At 40.0% G+C, this 16,033-nt stretch overlaps 1 protein-coding gene across 23 annotated transcripts in view; it reads right to left on the minus strand.

Annotated features, from left to right (window-relative positions):
* UBAP2L (ubiquitin associated protein 2 like) overlaps positions 1-16,033 on the minus strand; it is a 41,469-nt gene that overhangs the window by 15,952 nt on the left and 9,484 nt on the right. For 8 of the 23 annotated variants that reach the window (XM_038543237.1, XM_038543245.1, XM_038543240.1 and 5 more), the window contains exons 5-13: positions 14,834-15,035; positions 14,325-14,420; positions 13,875-13,920; positions 13,280-13,392; positions 10,688-10,762; positions 8,706-8,758; positions 7,022-7,107; positions 4,587-4,758; positions 464-662 (exon numbers count right to left, since the gene is read on the minus strand). In XM_038543237.1, the coding sequence (XP_038399165.1) occupies positions 464-662; positions 4,587-4,758; positions 7,022-7,107; positions 8,706-8,758; positions 10,688-10,762; positions 13,280-13,392; positions 13,875-13,920; positions 14,325-14,420; positions 14,834-15,035 (1,042 nt within the window). The remainder of the gene's footprint in view (positions 1-463; positions 663-4,586; positions 4,759-7,021; positions 7,108-8,705; positions 8,759-10,687; positions 10,763-13,279; positions 13,393-13,874; positions 13,921-14,324; positions 14,421-14,833; positions 15,036-16,033) is intronic. The other 15 variants (XM_038543255.1, XM_038543252.1, XM_038543254.1 and 12 more) reach the window with 5 other exon arrangements.

Genomic DNA, 16,033 nt, shown 5'->3' on the forward strand with positions numbered 1-16,033 from the left:
AGTGACAATCACTGGATCATATCCGTTCTAAGTATAGGTTAATGGAATCAGTGCTATTACCCTGCCTGTGTAAGAAGGAGCCCAGGAAATGCCCATATTTAGAGTGTAAAATTCTAAAATGGTCAAGTCCGTGAACCTTTTCAAAGGTAACATGTTGTTTTCAAACACTAAAAACCAATCTAGGGAGAATCTAAAAAAACCCCAGGGCAACTGAAGACTACAACTATGTATGTATCTAATTTTGATAAAGACATACTGAGTCTCAACTCTTTACTATTCCCCCTAGCTTTCTAAACTCAGCCTATCTGACTGGGGAAAATCAGTTCGGGAAACTAGCCAGCTGGCAGCCCTTCCCCTAACTTCAGGACACGTTTTCCACCCAACCCCACCCCTGACTTTTGCCAGCTCCTGGGATTAATGCTCCAATGCTTAAAGAATTCAAGTCACTTTCCATCCTTCTCACCGTACTGCACCAGCGAAGGGGATTGGGAGGCAGAGCCCATGTCCCAAGAGGAGGTGGTGGTGGTTCCAGACTGAGAATGTTGTGCTGCCAATTGGGCCAGGGCCTGAGCAGTCTTGAACTGCTCCAAGAACTGGGAGCCTGTGGTACTGCCACCTTTGGCTTCACCGACATCACCAAATCCTTTCCCTAACATGCTCACCTGTAAATCAACACAGAGAGGAGAAATATCTACAGCAAGCAAATGTGTTCACTACTCAGAAACACACTTTTCTACAGGGAGAGCCAGTAGAGATCAGACAAGTAAAGAATGTCACTAGACTGAGTACACAATCTAGCCCTTTAGGGCACAATCTCTGCAGCCAGACTGCCTCCTTTCAAATCCTGGCTATGTAATCGTGGAAAAGTTATTTGTAATTTTTCTGTACCTCATTTTCCTTACCTGAAAATAGTATTGCATAAAGTTGGAGGAGGATCAAACAGATTATGTACATAAAGCATTTAATACATGCATGGCACATAATAAGCACTCAAAAAGATGAGAACCATTAAAAGTTACACTATCACTTCCTCCCCAGGGATAAAGATCTAATGACTAGAAGAAATTTTTTTCCCTTTTAAAGTTTTAAATCAACCAGTATGTAATTATTAAATTAATATGAAAGCTAACATCAAATTTCACTTTAATCAAGAAGGTCATTCCCCCCTCCACTAAATAGCTGCAGAGTAAGAAGAACTGACGGGAGCCTCACCTCAATGCTGCTAGTAAACTAGCACAGAAGCAAAGAGAAGAAGCCAAGGGCCTATCAAAACTTCTGCACTAGACAATCAAATAATGACTCAATATGATTTGTTTTGTCTGTGTGGATCCAAGTTCTATAGAGTGATCATGATCACGAATAACAAAGCAAAATTTACTCAATGCTTTGGGGAGATTTTCCCCACTCCCTATTGCCAGGTAAGACTAGCCTCCTCCAGAAGATGAAGGCCCTGACTACTCCAAAACACATTCAGGGAGATTTATTTATTTATTTATTTATTTATTTTTTTATTTATGATAGTCACACACACAGAGAGAGAGGCAGAGACACAGGCAGAGGGAGGAGCAAGCTCCATGCACCGGGAGCCCGATGTGGGATTCGATCCCGGGTCTCCAGGATCGCGCCCTGGGCCAAAGACAGGTGCTAAACCGCTGCACCACCCAGGGATCCCTTCAGGGAGATTTAAAATCTAGTTTTCCTTAGGGTCTTACTCAACCATTTCATCCTCATCAACATTAAGCAGTGCTTTGTTTTATTTTGAAGATTTAATTATTTTTAGAGAGAGAGAGAAAGCACAAGTGGGGGAAGGGAGGGCGACAGAATCCCAGGCAGATTCCCCACTGAGCACAGAGCCTGGTGCAGGGCTCAATCCCTCAACCTCGAGATCACAATCTGAGCCAAAACCAAGAGGGACACTTAGCTGACTGAGCCACCCAGGTGCCCCTGAGCAGAGCTTTCTTATACAAAACCAATCTGTCCAATCCAAAGTAAGTCATTTTTCCCACTTCAGTCTACATCACAAGATTATAAAAACAAACACCAAAAGTCAAGTTGAAAGTATGGGATTGTGACAGAGAGATGATCTCACATAGCAATGATTATCAAATAGTCTGCAAGTGCAAAGCTTTACATTAAAGACATAGCACAGGAGGGCAGCCCCGGTGGCTCAGAGGTTTAGTGCCGCCTTCAGCCCAGGGCCTGATTCTGGAGACCCCAGATGCAGTCCCACATCGGGCTCCCTGCATGGAGCCCGCTTCTCCCTCTGCCTGTGTCTCTGTCTCCCTCTCTCTGTGTCTCTCATTAATAAATTTTAAAAAAGGGCAGCCCCGGTGGCGCAGCGGTTTAGCGCCGCCTGCAGCCCAGGGTGTGATCCTGGAGACCCAGGATCGAGTCCCATGTCAGGCTTCCTGCACGGAGCCTGCTTCTCCCTCTGCCTGTCTCTGCCCCTCTCTCGCTCTCTCTGAATAAATAAATAAATAAATAAACCTTTAAAAAATGAAAGAGAAAGAAAAGAAAGAAAGAAAGAAAGAAAGAAAGAAAGAAAGAAAGAAAGAAGAAAAGAAAGAAGAAAAGAAAGAAAAGAAAAGAAAAGAAAAGAAAAGAAAAGAAAAGAAAAGAAAAGAAAAGAAAAGAAAAGAAAAGAAAAGAAAAGAAAAAACATAGCACGGGACACCTGCGTGGTGCAGCAGTTTAGCACCTTTGGCCCCGGGGAGTGATTCCAGGGTTCCGGGATCGAGTCCCACATCAGGCTCCCTGCATGGAGCCTGCTTCTCCCTCTGCTTTTGTCTTTGTCTCTGTCTCTCTCTCTCCCTCTCTCTCTCATGAATAAGTAAATATAAATATTTAAAAAAAGAGATAGCACATTAGATAATGTCCATGTATCATCCACGATAATGGGGAAGGCCTGTATTATTTACATTTATTATGTTTTAAGGAAAATTAATCCTCTAACATTAAAAATAAATAGCACACTGATTAATATAACTAATAGAATACGACGTTATTTTTATTTACTTTAACTTCATGTGACATATTAAACAGAATGTTAGGATAAATGAAATATGCTGACATTAATTTCGATATCAGAGTTTGAATTTGGTTGTAAATCTTCACAATTCCAGACATTATAAAGCCAATTAAAAGAAATACAGAGCACTTCACCTTTTCCTGCCATATATATCTCAAGAATTGACAGTTATTTCCTTATCTTCATGACCCCATCTTATGATTTTTGTCTCATTTTTTTAATCCTACTGTTCCTAATGTTCCACTCCCCGTCCCTTCTTTCCCACCTTTTCTCACCTGTCACCTTTCATATATGACAGAGTAATTACCAAATTACTATTAACACACACAAAATTTTAAGACAGTAGTTAAAAACTGACAGTTCTGGATCAGAGGCTAGCTCAGCTGTTTCCCATTTAAAATAATTACTATAATCCTACTACTAGAAAAATAAAACTATATGCACACACATGGTCTCTTACCTCTTACAACTACAGTATACCTCCACCAAAAAATAAACAGACAGGAAGGGAAAAGCAAAGAGAAAAAAAGAAAAAGCAATTCTTCTTAGGATTTGCTATTAAAAAAAAAAATTGGTCCCTCCCCACCCAAAATAGGTCTCTCCCCAAATGATCCTTATTTACTGCAAATAAAGTTTCCTTTAAGTGACAAAAAAAAAAAAAAAGGTCCTTGCATCATCTTAGTTCAGCTTAAATTTTTTTTTTTTAAGATTTTATTTATTTATTCATGAGAGACAGAGAGAGAGAGAGTGAGAAAGAGAGAGAGAGAGGCAGAGACACAGGCAGAGGGAGAAGCAGGCTCCCTGCAAGGAGCCCAATGTGGGACTCAATCCCAGATCCCGGATTCGGGATCACGCCCTGAGCCAAAGGCAGATGCTCCACCGCTGAGCCACCCAGGCATCCCTAGCTTAAATGATTTTTTTGCTATAGTTAACGACCTTGAATGTTTTAGCTGAATCAATGAGTCATATGGCCATAAGTATTCTATGTATTAATAAACAGTATCACTGTTGCTCTCAGTTGTAGAGCCCTTATCCATGATCTTATTCCATCTTTCTACAGCTCTATAAGGCACACAGAGCAAGTGACCTGATCCTTGCTTATAGAAAAAAGGAGTAACAGATAGTAAGTAGAAACATTCAGGAAAACCTCAAGTTTTTGGAAGTCTAGTCCAAAAATGTCTGGTTTAAACAATTTATGGTAATACTGCTCTATGAAGAAATAGGGAAGTGCTACAACCTTCCATCAAAGTTTAAGATTAAAAAAAGATTAAAATTTTGTCATTTTTTTTCTTCTTTAAGAGCAAATAATGTTCAGCACAGTGAGCATTCAGTAAGTGATGCTGACTCATTTTTAGAAGACTTAGTCCATCCAAAACTAAGTCCTCCTCTGGTGGCACCCTTACTATACAACTCTTTATTTCTACATCTAAGGTTGCTTAAGGCACAAAAGGGGATGCTTTACCCTGCCCCAAATCTGTGTCACCAGAAGGCAATATTGCATGTATGTGCTGGGGTTGACAGGAAAGTGTGGTTAAAAGACACCATGTTTCTTACTTACCATACTGTGATGAGAAAATGTGTTTCCAGAAGCAGGCTGTGTTATGGCACTCTGCTTCGAATTACTGAACACAAGAGGCTGGGCAAGAGAAGGAGCCTGAGATGGATCCAGATTAGATGAATCATTCTCCACTGAAGATGGTGTCTTCCCCAATAGAACAGCAAGGTCAATTCTAGTGGAGGGATGCAATATCTTGATAATGATGGAACATTCTATAGCATTCCCCAACTTCCAACTCAAATTATGGTTAGGTCAAAATAAAGTCACACATCAAAAACACAAAGACCTGAAATGCTTAATTTGCCAAAATAATTTATATATAAGAGCCATACATGATCTAGCTGTATTCCAGTGGTGTTGTCAAGCATAATAATGTTAAATATTTCAATTTAGTGAAATCAATTTAATAGAATAGCAAATGTTAGTTTGAACACAGTAGCGTGATATTGGGCCAAAATTTACAAGTTTTTAGCCAATTGTTTTAATACTGAATACTTGTCATTACCAATACCTAATACATAAAAACATACACCAGAACACTGGCATCTTTCTCAAGTGTCTTTGGAATTACCCCCCTTAATTTTTATGAAATTTCCAAAGTTGGGCAGTCCAGGTGGCTCAGCAGTTTAGCGCTGCTTTCATTCAGCCCAGGGCCTGATCCTGGAGACCCAGGATCGAGTCCCGCGTCGGGCTCCCTGTATGGAGCCTGCTTCTCTCTCTGCCTGTGTTTCTGCCTCTCTCTGTCTCTCATGAATAAATAAATAAAATCTTAAAAAGAAAGTTTCCAAAGTTAGTTGTGGTATAATAAAAACATATAGCTTGACTTTACCTCTAGTTCTTGGCACAGAGCTTCTAAAACCCTTAAAATTTCCTGAGTGTGTTTTGTTATTTTTATTAGAGAAAGTGAATCTTAAGCAGACTCCATGCCCAGGATGGAGCACTACATGGGGCTCCATCTCATGACTCTAAGAGATCATGACCTGATCCAAAATCAAGAGTTGGATGCTTAATTGACTGAGCAACCCCAGGTGTCCCATAATGAGCCTTTTTTTTTTTTTTTGAAAGCTTTATTTATTTATTCCTAAGAGACACAGAAAGAGGCAGAGACACAGGCAGAAGGAGAAGCAGGCTCCTTGCAGGGAGCCCAATGCAGGACTCAATCCCAGAACCCCAGGACTATGCCCTGAGCCAAAAGCAGATGCTCAACCACTGAGCCACCCAGGCATCCCAATGAGCCTCTTTCAACCAAAGTTTACAATAATGAGGTTACTCAGAGTGAGAGGCCCCCCCACATAGCTTCAGGAAGGGGGCTGCCACCAGAAACACCAGGAAGGGGATCAGAAGATTAGAACTTTCAGCCCTGGCACACACTACCCACTTTTACTGTTGCAAGGGAGCTGGAAACTGCCTTCAACAGCCAACAGCTTAATCAATCAGGCCAATCTAAGTAATGAAACTTCAAGGCTTTGCACCCCATGCCATGCCCTGCCGCATCCAAGTCTTATATTTGGCACTGGTTATGATAAACCAGCTATGGCAAGGAAACTCTTCCTTAAGTTCTGTGAGTCATTTTAGCTGATTACTGAACCTAAGAAGGAGGCTATGAGAATCCCCAAATCTGTAGTCAGCCAGGCAGAAATGTGTGGATAGCCTGAGCTCAAGTTGCAGCTGACCTCGAAAGCAAGGGCAGTCTTATGGAATAAAGGTGTCAACTAGGGTCTGTGCTAACTCTGGATACTGTCAGAATTGAACTGAATTATTGAACATCTGGTTGGTGTCAAAGAATTGAAGAATTGGTTTCAGAAAAACAATACACCTCACTTCTGGGGACGATGTCCCTAATATCCTATTTCTAGTGCAATTTAGGACCCTCTGAGTCTAGACCTATCATACCTATCATACCCACGTCTAGAAATAATCCAAGAGGCTTTCCAGGGATAAAAATATTCCTGGTAGGTATATTTCCCTCTCCTGACCCTAAGACCTAGGGTTCAAGTTCAAAAAAGTTCATTAGCCAGATCCTAAGGTAGAACTGATCAATTTACTCAGTAGACTCAGTGGACAAAGATTTTAATTATAAAGCCTGAGAAGCTACTGAACAGTTCTGCAAACTCAAATAAATGAAAATATTTCCATGTTTAACTTTACCTTACTACCAGAAAAGTTACATTATGCTTAAGTTTTAATTCAGATCGACCTATGTAATTAAAGAGGCTATTATGAAGAGAATCATCTTTAAAATTATAATATATGGACTTCTACTCAGTAAATCTACTCCTATAAACCTATCGATCAACTGGAGAGGAACCTAGTAGGCTTGGGTACCATTACTACTAGCACCATGGGAGCTTATAAAAGGCCCAGTGCTACTCCTCCTTGCAGCTCTCTCACCAGGTCCTCCTGGGAAAAGACGCTGAACTTTACCACACACTTGCCTCTGACCAGCAGTGATTGTCACATTCTCCGCAGGCAGAGGTACTGAAGACACATTAGAGGCAGTGAAGATCTTGGTCTCAGAAAGCTGGAAAACAGAGAGATTAGTCACTCCTGGTGTTAGGTGGGCTACAGTCAGAAACTTGGCATAGGTAAGTGGAATTTAATACAAAGGTAAAGGAAAAACCCTCAGAAAAGAGGACCACCTACCCAGAGGAACCCTACATGGATTGACTTGCATGCCCCTTCTAGACAGGTTCAATGATTTTATCGAGAGGGTAAAATCAAGAAACCTAATAAAATATAGTGGAGTCACAGGATACGCACATTCAACTTATGAGAAGCTGAGTACACACGCCACACAGAAATAGAGAAACCTTATTATACTTTCTCATCAGAGTTCCCAACTCCCACCGCTACCCAAACCAAACTTTAATCTTCCACTGCTCCTTTCAAAGAAAGGTTACAGCCAAGACAAAGACAGAAATAAAATAATTTAATTAACTCCTAGCTTTTGAGCAGTAAGAACCCAAGTGCTGGTGTATTAAGGTCTTTTTAGGGATAATTTCAACAATATGCAATTTTTGCCTTAATAGTGACTTTATTACACCTACTCTTTGCATTGTAAAACCCTAAAACTCGATAAGCAATTGTTAAGGAAAAATTCATCCTACTATGTAAAACTTGTTTTGGTTTTGTTTTCACTTTCTGATTAAAATCTCTTCTCTAAAAACCAGGGAATCCATTCCTCCAAATATACCATTCTCTGAAAATTGCTTAAACAGACAAGCCAAATCATAGAAAGTATTCACAAGGCAATCTAGCTCAGTTACAACCGAAAAGAATCACCCTCTGATGCTGATGCATCTGAAATTTTAAAAACTCAGATCTCACAAATCAAAAGTTTGACATATCACCCTCTCACTGTATGAGCTGTCTTGCCTGAATAGATACAAATATATGAAAGTAGACTGAAAATGTTAAAAAAGTTAATCCATGATCACTGAAAACTAGAATTCACAACAAAAGCTTGACTGTGACCAAGAATCAGCAGAATTCTTTTGCTCAGGTTCTACTCCAGAGAATTCATGGAGCTTGTTTATGTGTCATCTTTGTACCACCCATGTATGAGGCTTCCAAGTTGAGTCAAGCTGGAAGACAGCCAGTTCTATATATTCATCTCAATTACACAGTTGGGCTTCAAGTGAATAGAAGGGTTCCAGAACCAACCAGATTGTAAACTTGAGGACATGATACCGTATCTTTCATTTTGCACCCACCTCTAAGCCAATTACAGGACCATACTTCAGTGCCTGAATGTAAACCAAATAACGGAACTAACTCCAAAGGAGTCAGCTATTACTCAGTGCACTACCTGCCTGACTCCATTTCTGGTGCCCTACCCAACCACCATCTCTTCCTGGGATAAATCCGACAATCAGATATTGGACTTACACAGGTGCACTTGCCCTTTCCATAGTCTGGTTCCACAGAGTCCTGTTCATGCCCAGTCTCCTTCATATAACATATGTGAAATGTTCTGGCTCAGAACACTATTTTGGATGTAAAAGTTTTGGGTCAGAATCTCAAGGGTGATTTTAAGGGGTAGAAACATACCCATTTTCTATCCCTAAACACCACTTAAGGATAGAAGGCACTAGTGAGGAATGACCTGGGAATACCTACATCTTCATTCCAATCTTCAGTTCCCCATTCCTCTGTTGCAGTCCTCCACGCACCTGGCAATAAAGAGAAAACAGTGAAGTACTTTAAGTGCCAATACAAAGCATGTGCAAAAAACACTAATGTATTAACATTTTGGCAGCCTAAAGTGTAACCAGATTTTAGTAATCAGAAGGGATTCCTAGGCTCTAAGGAGAGAAAAAGACTAGAGTGATACCTCAGAACACCAGGGTTTTAATAAGATTATGATTTCACACTTACTTTCAGGTTTTGTTAGTTTTAACAGCAAAGATAGTGGGGGGTTGGGGGTGGGGGGACCACAGACGCAATGCTCCAGGCAATCTCTTACATCCTTCAGCCCTCTGACTTAGTGGTTAGTTCAAGTGAAATGGCAGCAGCCAATGTAAACCAGAACATAAACTACACCTACTCATCTGGTATAAGACAACACAGTGGGCAGTCTGGAGAGAGAATAGCAGTGATGAGGAATACAAATGGCTGCCACGTGATCGTGGAACAGCAGTGAAAGTAGACAGGCTTCCAAACTAAGGGCAGGGACAAACATCTGCTATAGGAGCTCACTTTAAAAATGCATACTCAGCAGCAGTCAAATTTATAGATCTTTTAAGTCTAACCACAGAAACTCTCACAGGTCTGCTCTTTTCAGAAGACACTGGACAAAACTGAAGAAACAAATGTGTCTGTTAGTTATCCTAATCCTAATCCTATAGAACATGGCATCTATCTGCCAAGGGCACGGTGCAGACAATGCAGGTGTACACCCTCCTCATGGTGGTAACAATGAAGTCAGGAGAGTTTCTAGAGAAAAGGTCCATCAGCAATCAAACCACCTTAAACACTCCTATTGTTTTGCTTCGTGTATACACGTATCCTCAGAAAGGGAAACTGTTCTGAGAGCCAGGATTCTTCCCTTAACCAAAAGACCAGAGTAAGAAATAACAACCTGCCTATATAAAAGGACATTTCTCATTTTCTTCTCTAGAACAGTACACACCGATTAACTTTAAAGCCTTCTTTCCAAATGAAGAAACTTTGTTCTAAGAATGAAAGTCTGGCATTCAGATATTTCACTGTCTCTGAAGAGAAATATTCATCTACAAAGCCCACAGAAATTCTTCTAGGGGTGCCCGGCTGACTCCATCAGTAGAACATGCAATTCTTGATCTTGGGGTCATGTGTTTAAGCTCCATGTTGGGTGTGGAGATTACTTCATAATATAATCTTTAAAAAAAATTAAATCTTCTAAACTTTTGATAATGAAATAACTCTATTTCCTAGAAAAAAAGATGTTCATTATAATGCCTCTCCCAGGCCATTATAACTGGTCCACGGAAATTCCAAACCACTTAAAGATGGCAACCTTCTCCAAACCAAACTAAAGTTCAATCTCAAAAAAAAATAAATAAAATAAAATAAAATAAAATAAAATAAAGTTCAATCTCAGGTCAGACAAGTTATAAAGCACATTCTCTCTCTCTGGTGACTCTTCTTCCTCTGCATTGACATCCATCCTGCTCTAGATAAATGGAGCCCAAGATCTGTCCATATACATAATCCTGGAGTTGAAAGTGACCTGGGAAGTTACCTCCTACTGACAGACCCTCTCAAGGCAGAAATGTTTTCCTGCACTCTGACGACTGCATCTGGGATGGAAAGGAAGAACGCAGATGCCTACTTGATCCCATACAGAATGCACAGTCGTGGCCAAGAAGGCTGTACTGAGGAGGCACGAAGGAATAGAAAGAGCACAAAGGGTCTGAATGACAAAGGTTTCCATTCTGTCAGCAGACAGTAGTCAATGTAAATGTTAAATATTTGTTAATGAACAAAATTTTTTAAGGAAAAAAAGCACAGAATATGAGAAAGGCAGAAAAGGAAAAAAAGCAAGACGACAGAAAAATGACATATCCACAGATATTTCAATTCATAAAAATCTGTAAAAATATCCGGGGCAGTTTAGGCACCTGGATGTATCATACCAGGAGCAGTCTCAAATTTTCGGGGATAATTTGACCCCTCAACCCCAATGAAATCAAGTCCTGAAACAAAAAAAGAAAAAAAGAAAAAACAACCAGTGAAATTTTGCTTATGAATGAAAACATTTTCCCCAAAAACATAATTCCCATTGTACCTGTGGATATTTTAAGGGTAGGTTTGAAATTCTTTTTAAGTAAAATAGGGAATTTGAAGTATGCTATCATGAAAACAGAGAGATCATGCAGGAAGGTCAGTTCAAACTGCAAATGAACTGAAATGCATTTTACAATTCTTTCACATTAACAAGTTGATAGCAGCATCACATAGTTTTTCATTCAGCCACAAATCAGATTTCTGATTCTAACCTCCCAAATCTGCCATTCTCTACTCAAAAGACATAAATACACACCTTATAATTTCTAGTTTTCCAAACTACATCTTTGCTGAAAACAGCTAAGGCTTGCAATCTTGCAACTCCATGCCTAATTTTCTAGCCACAACTGAAAACAAACCCCTCAACACCTATTATTTTTTCTACCAATGATAAAAAATCAAATGCCCAAGAACTAGAACTCAAAAACAGTAAGTTTTGTTATTCAGACTGCTACACTGCTACCACTGCCTCTATAAAACCATCAAAAGATGAATGAAGTACAACTATGTGCCTCCAAAGAATAAAAAAGATATTTCATAGCCAACTGGTCTATGTCATAAAAAGATAACCATCTTGTCAATAACTCAACTTCAGCCTCCACCAATGGGAAAATTGTATTCAAAATGAATTTCTAAGATAGTGTGATAAACAAAAAGCTAGTAACATTTAGAACCTGAGGTATAATATAACATTTTGTGGGCAGTAGATGAACTGCTTGTGCCAAAGGCTATCCTAAAGACAGAAGACAAAGATCAATGATATTTGAAAAGGGGCAAGGCAAATAAATGGGTAAGGAGTCAAAGAACCTAACTCACACTCTACTATTAACTCATTTCCCCCTTTACAGGAGAAAAAGGTCTCAAGCTCTCCATGTGCTGGCTCAGGCATAAGGAAGTTGGTGATATCATAATAATAATTTCTCCCTTTACAGGAGAAAAAGGTCTCAAGCTCTCCATGTGCTGGCTCAAGCATAAGGAAGTTGGTGATCCCATAATAAAATACTCTGGAGGGCAGCCCAGATGGCTCAGGGGTTTAGTGCTAGTGTCGGCCCAGGGTGTGATCCTGGAGACCTGGGATCGAGTCCCGTGTCGGGACTGCTTCTCCCTCTGCCTGTGTCTCTGCCTCTCTCTCTGTGTGTGTCTCTCATGAATAAACAGATTTAAAAAAATCTTTTTATAAATAAATAAATAAATAAATAAATAATAATAATAATAATAATAATAATAATAAAAAACTCTGGAGCCCAGAGACGGTTCTTATTTAAAAGGGTAAAAATGGGCAGCCCCGGTGGCTCAGCAGTTTAACGCCGCTTTCGGCCCAGGGCATGATCCTGGGGACCTGGGATCGAATCCCACATCGGGCTCCCTGCATGGAGCCTGCTTCTCCCTATGCCTGTGTCTCTGCCCCTCTCTCTCTGTGTCTCTCATGAAGAAATAAAATCTTAAAAAAATAAAATAAAATAAATAAAAGGGTAAAAGTAGGGACGCCTGGGTTACTCAGCAGTTGAGCACCTGCCTTCGGCTCAGGGTGTGATCCCAGGATTCAGGATCAAGTCCCACATTGGGCTCCTTATGAGGAGTCTGCTTCTCTCTCTGCCTATGTCTCTGCCCCTCTCTCTCTCTGTCTCTTTCATGAATAAATAAATTAAAAAATAATAAAAAAAGGTTAAAGTATTTTTTATTCCAAAACACATCTTGCTGTATCCCACAAGTCTAAAATATCCTTAAATATATACATCCTACCCAGATACAGACACTAAAATTAGCTAACAAAAAATCTTATTCAAAAAAAATTAAAAAAAAAAATCTTATTCAAACCCCCTAGTATCCTTTGATGTTCAGAAGACAATCCAATAAATAAATAGAGCTAGAAAAATACAATTTCATTTTTTCCTAGATATGGAAATTTTTCCAAAAATGAAGGGAAAAAAGGTATTATCTCAGTGCCAAAAAATAATCAGTGAGCTTTGATTCTGGGCAATGTTCACCTCTACAAGTAGTGGCTTGATTAATTAAGGATACCTTTTCAGAAGGCAGAGCTAGACACCCTAACAGAAACCCTAGGAATCATACCTGGACCTAATGGCAGCCACACAGGGAGATAGAAGGAGCATGGGCTTTGAGTCCAGCAATTCTGAGTTCAAATACTAGCAAATTTCACTCACAACCACCCTTTCAGTCTGTCATCTGGAGAGGACGATCAGTGTCAATCTCACAGAACAGTGATGAAGACCAGCTGAAACAGCGTTATGAAGTGCCTACAGGCACCCAGTCAGGGAAGAGAAGAGACAGTATTTCAATGGCCATCTCTATCTCCCCTATCTCTGCGCCAGAAAACTATTCATCTACTTGTAAATGTGACCACAACCTCAAAGTAATTATTTCCTTAGGTTTTTAGAGACAGGAAACAATAAACAGTCACTCACTCGTCCCATCATCTGGTTCGAAGTGGCCAGTGTTGTTCCACGTATTCCCGCTATTATTGCCATAGTTATCATCAGTATTGGCCGGCTCTGCATAATCAGCTGGGTTAAAGGTTCTGGGGGTGGGGAAAAAAAAGCTTAAAAGAGTCTCTGACCTCTAAGCAGCACCAGCAAATATTAACTCAGCGAGGAGGGCCACAAGAATCCTGACTTTTTCCTAGTACAGATCAACCACAGCCCCATTCTACAATCCTGTATATGTCTCCTTTCCTCACCTAAATTCTATGGTGTAATCTCAATTTAAATCTTGACCTATTTTGGATTAGGACATCAATAATCATAATAAAATCCACACGGAATATTGGAAGACAACAGTTATATGCATTCAAATAAAGCTATGAGAGGTAATGACCCAGGTGGTAAACATTTATCTGTAGGCCCTAAGTCTACATACCTATCTGATTAAATGATCTAGAAAGCTTTCTAATCGCATTTCGGTTATCCTCAGGATACCAAGATATCAGCCACTCTAGAATATTATAGTGATACATAGGGGAAAAATAGTTAAAAAGTCTGGCATCAAATCAATGAAACCTACCCCATTCCTTGAGCAGAAAACCTTCCTCCTCGTCTACCAGAGCCACCTAACAACAAAAAAAAGAGAAAGAAATGTTTTAGAAATTAATATAAAACTACCTTGCCAACTAAGGTAACTCTGGAATAGTAAGTGGTTGATATTATTAAATATTTTTTCTATCACCCTGTAGTATAGTCAATATACTACAGTAGTATACTCATTACTATTGACAGATTGTTCCTTTGCTGACCAAACTGCTGAGTCCTTAAGCAAATACTTTAACATCAACAATAAAGACTAAAGAAAATGACACCTACCTTCTTTTCCACTTCCCACTCCACAATCTCTATAATTTGCATAACATCTCAACAATTAGGGTCATGAGATGCCATGTAAATTTGCTGGTTTTCAAATAAAGTAAACCCGTATAGAACTAGCAAGAATAACCCTGCCCCCCAAGAAATCGATCACCTCTGCCTCGGCCACGTCCTCTTCTGCCTCTTTCTGTGCCTCTTCCAGAAGGCCCTCCACTCTTGGTGCCATCTAATCCATTTTCCTGACCCCGAACTGAAATTAAAAACACAGATAGCCAGAGCAGAGTCAATAGAATTTATGTAAATATGTAAGTAGCACGTACAGATGGTGTGGGGAGACAAAAACAAGGAAAAGAAAGTGAGCTGGATAGATGGGACATGATGGTTACTAGGGGAAGGTCATGAACCACAACAGAGAGGTCTAAGTCAGACAATTTTACAAATGACTGCAGGGTAATTTCATACCAAACTGGTAGCTGTAGCCAGAAAATGTTACATATAAGAGATACCCCCCCAAAAAAAAAATTTAAAAAAAAAAAAAAAAAAAGAGAGATACCCGGGTCTCAGAACAAATGGAGGCAAGAAAAAACTAAAAAGAATGATAAAATGGTGACTACGTCCAGCCTAGCAGAGCCCTGACATCCCTGATGTCCAGACATTACTGACCCACAGCTGGTTTTGATAAAGCCCTATGCATACACTCTCGTCCACGGCTGGCACCTCTCCCCCGTCTTGGTGGCCCACCACGTCGCCGACTATAGTCTCTGTCACGGTCTCGATTTTCTTTGCCTTCCTCGTTGGATTCCGTTTGGCCACCATCCTTCTGTCCTGAGACTCCCTTCTTCTTCCCGACCATCTCCCACGAATGCTAAAGAAGAGCAGAGCAATGACATCGAATCAATACGGATTGCTATTGGGAAGCCACAGGTAAAAGTTGGGAAAACTGTTAACCATTCCTCTCTCATTATCCAAATCTAAAACATTTCTACTAATTTATATCTATTTAAATGGAGGATACAATCTCAAAACAAATTCTATCACTGCAAAACTAAAATCCTTTTTTATACAGGAGGCACTTATAGCTGGATTGCAGGGATCACTTCCAAAGGGATGGTCAAGATCATCCAGTGTAGTCACTAGGCAAATTAGTCAAAAAACCTAGTTACTGGTCCTTATCTTTCAAGTGTGTTTCCTGGGCTGAAAAAATTAACTCCCTTTGGATTCAGTGACACTCAATTTTTTATAGTCTTATTCATGTCATAGCAGAAAAGAAAACTAAAAGTTTCTAAAGGCTGGGGCACGTGGGTGGCTTAGTGGTTTAGTGTCTGCCTTTGGCTCAGGTGGTGATCCTGGGGTCCTAGGATCAAGTCCCCAGTAGGCTCTCTGCAGGGGAAGCCTACTTCTCCCCCTGTATATGTCTCTGCCTCTCTGTCTCTCATGAACAAATAAAATCTTTAAAAGAAGAATAACTTAAAAATTAAAGTTTCTAAAGGTTAACTTTGAATTCAGAATGAATGAACAGCATAGGCATTCTCTAATCAAGTAACCAGAATTTAGGAGAATAACTACACCTACTCCTCACTACACCACCCCCAACCCCACTCCCTGACATGCACACCAACTTCTTTTGCTAAAAGACCAGGTAGCAGTCAAGAAGGCACAGCCCTGGCCCTGAGACATGGACTATAGGAAGCCCTCCATTCCAGGTTTTACATATTGTATTCTACTTATACTTCCTAACTTGATATAGTCCAATTAAACTTTCCCCAAAGCAGAATAATCTATGATTCATTCCACACTGCAGGAGGGAAAATTTGTGATAAGGAAAATAAGCTAATCCGTCTTGCAAAAACCTCATTCCTCAAG

This window comes from Canis lupus, chromosome 7 (genome assembly GCF_011100685.1).
Source record: "Canis lupus familiaris isolate Mischka breed German Shepherd chromosome 7, alternate assembly UU_Cfam_GSD_1.0, whole genome shotgun sequence".
NCBI lineage: Eukaryota > Metazoa > Chordata > Mammalia > Carnivora > Canidae > Canis > Canis lupus.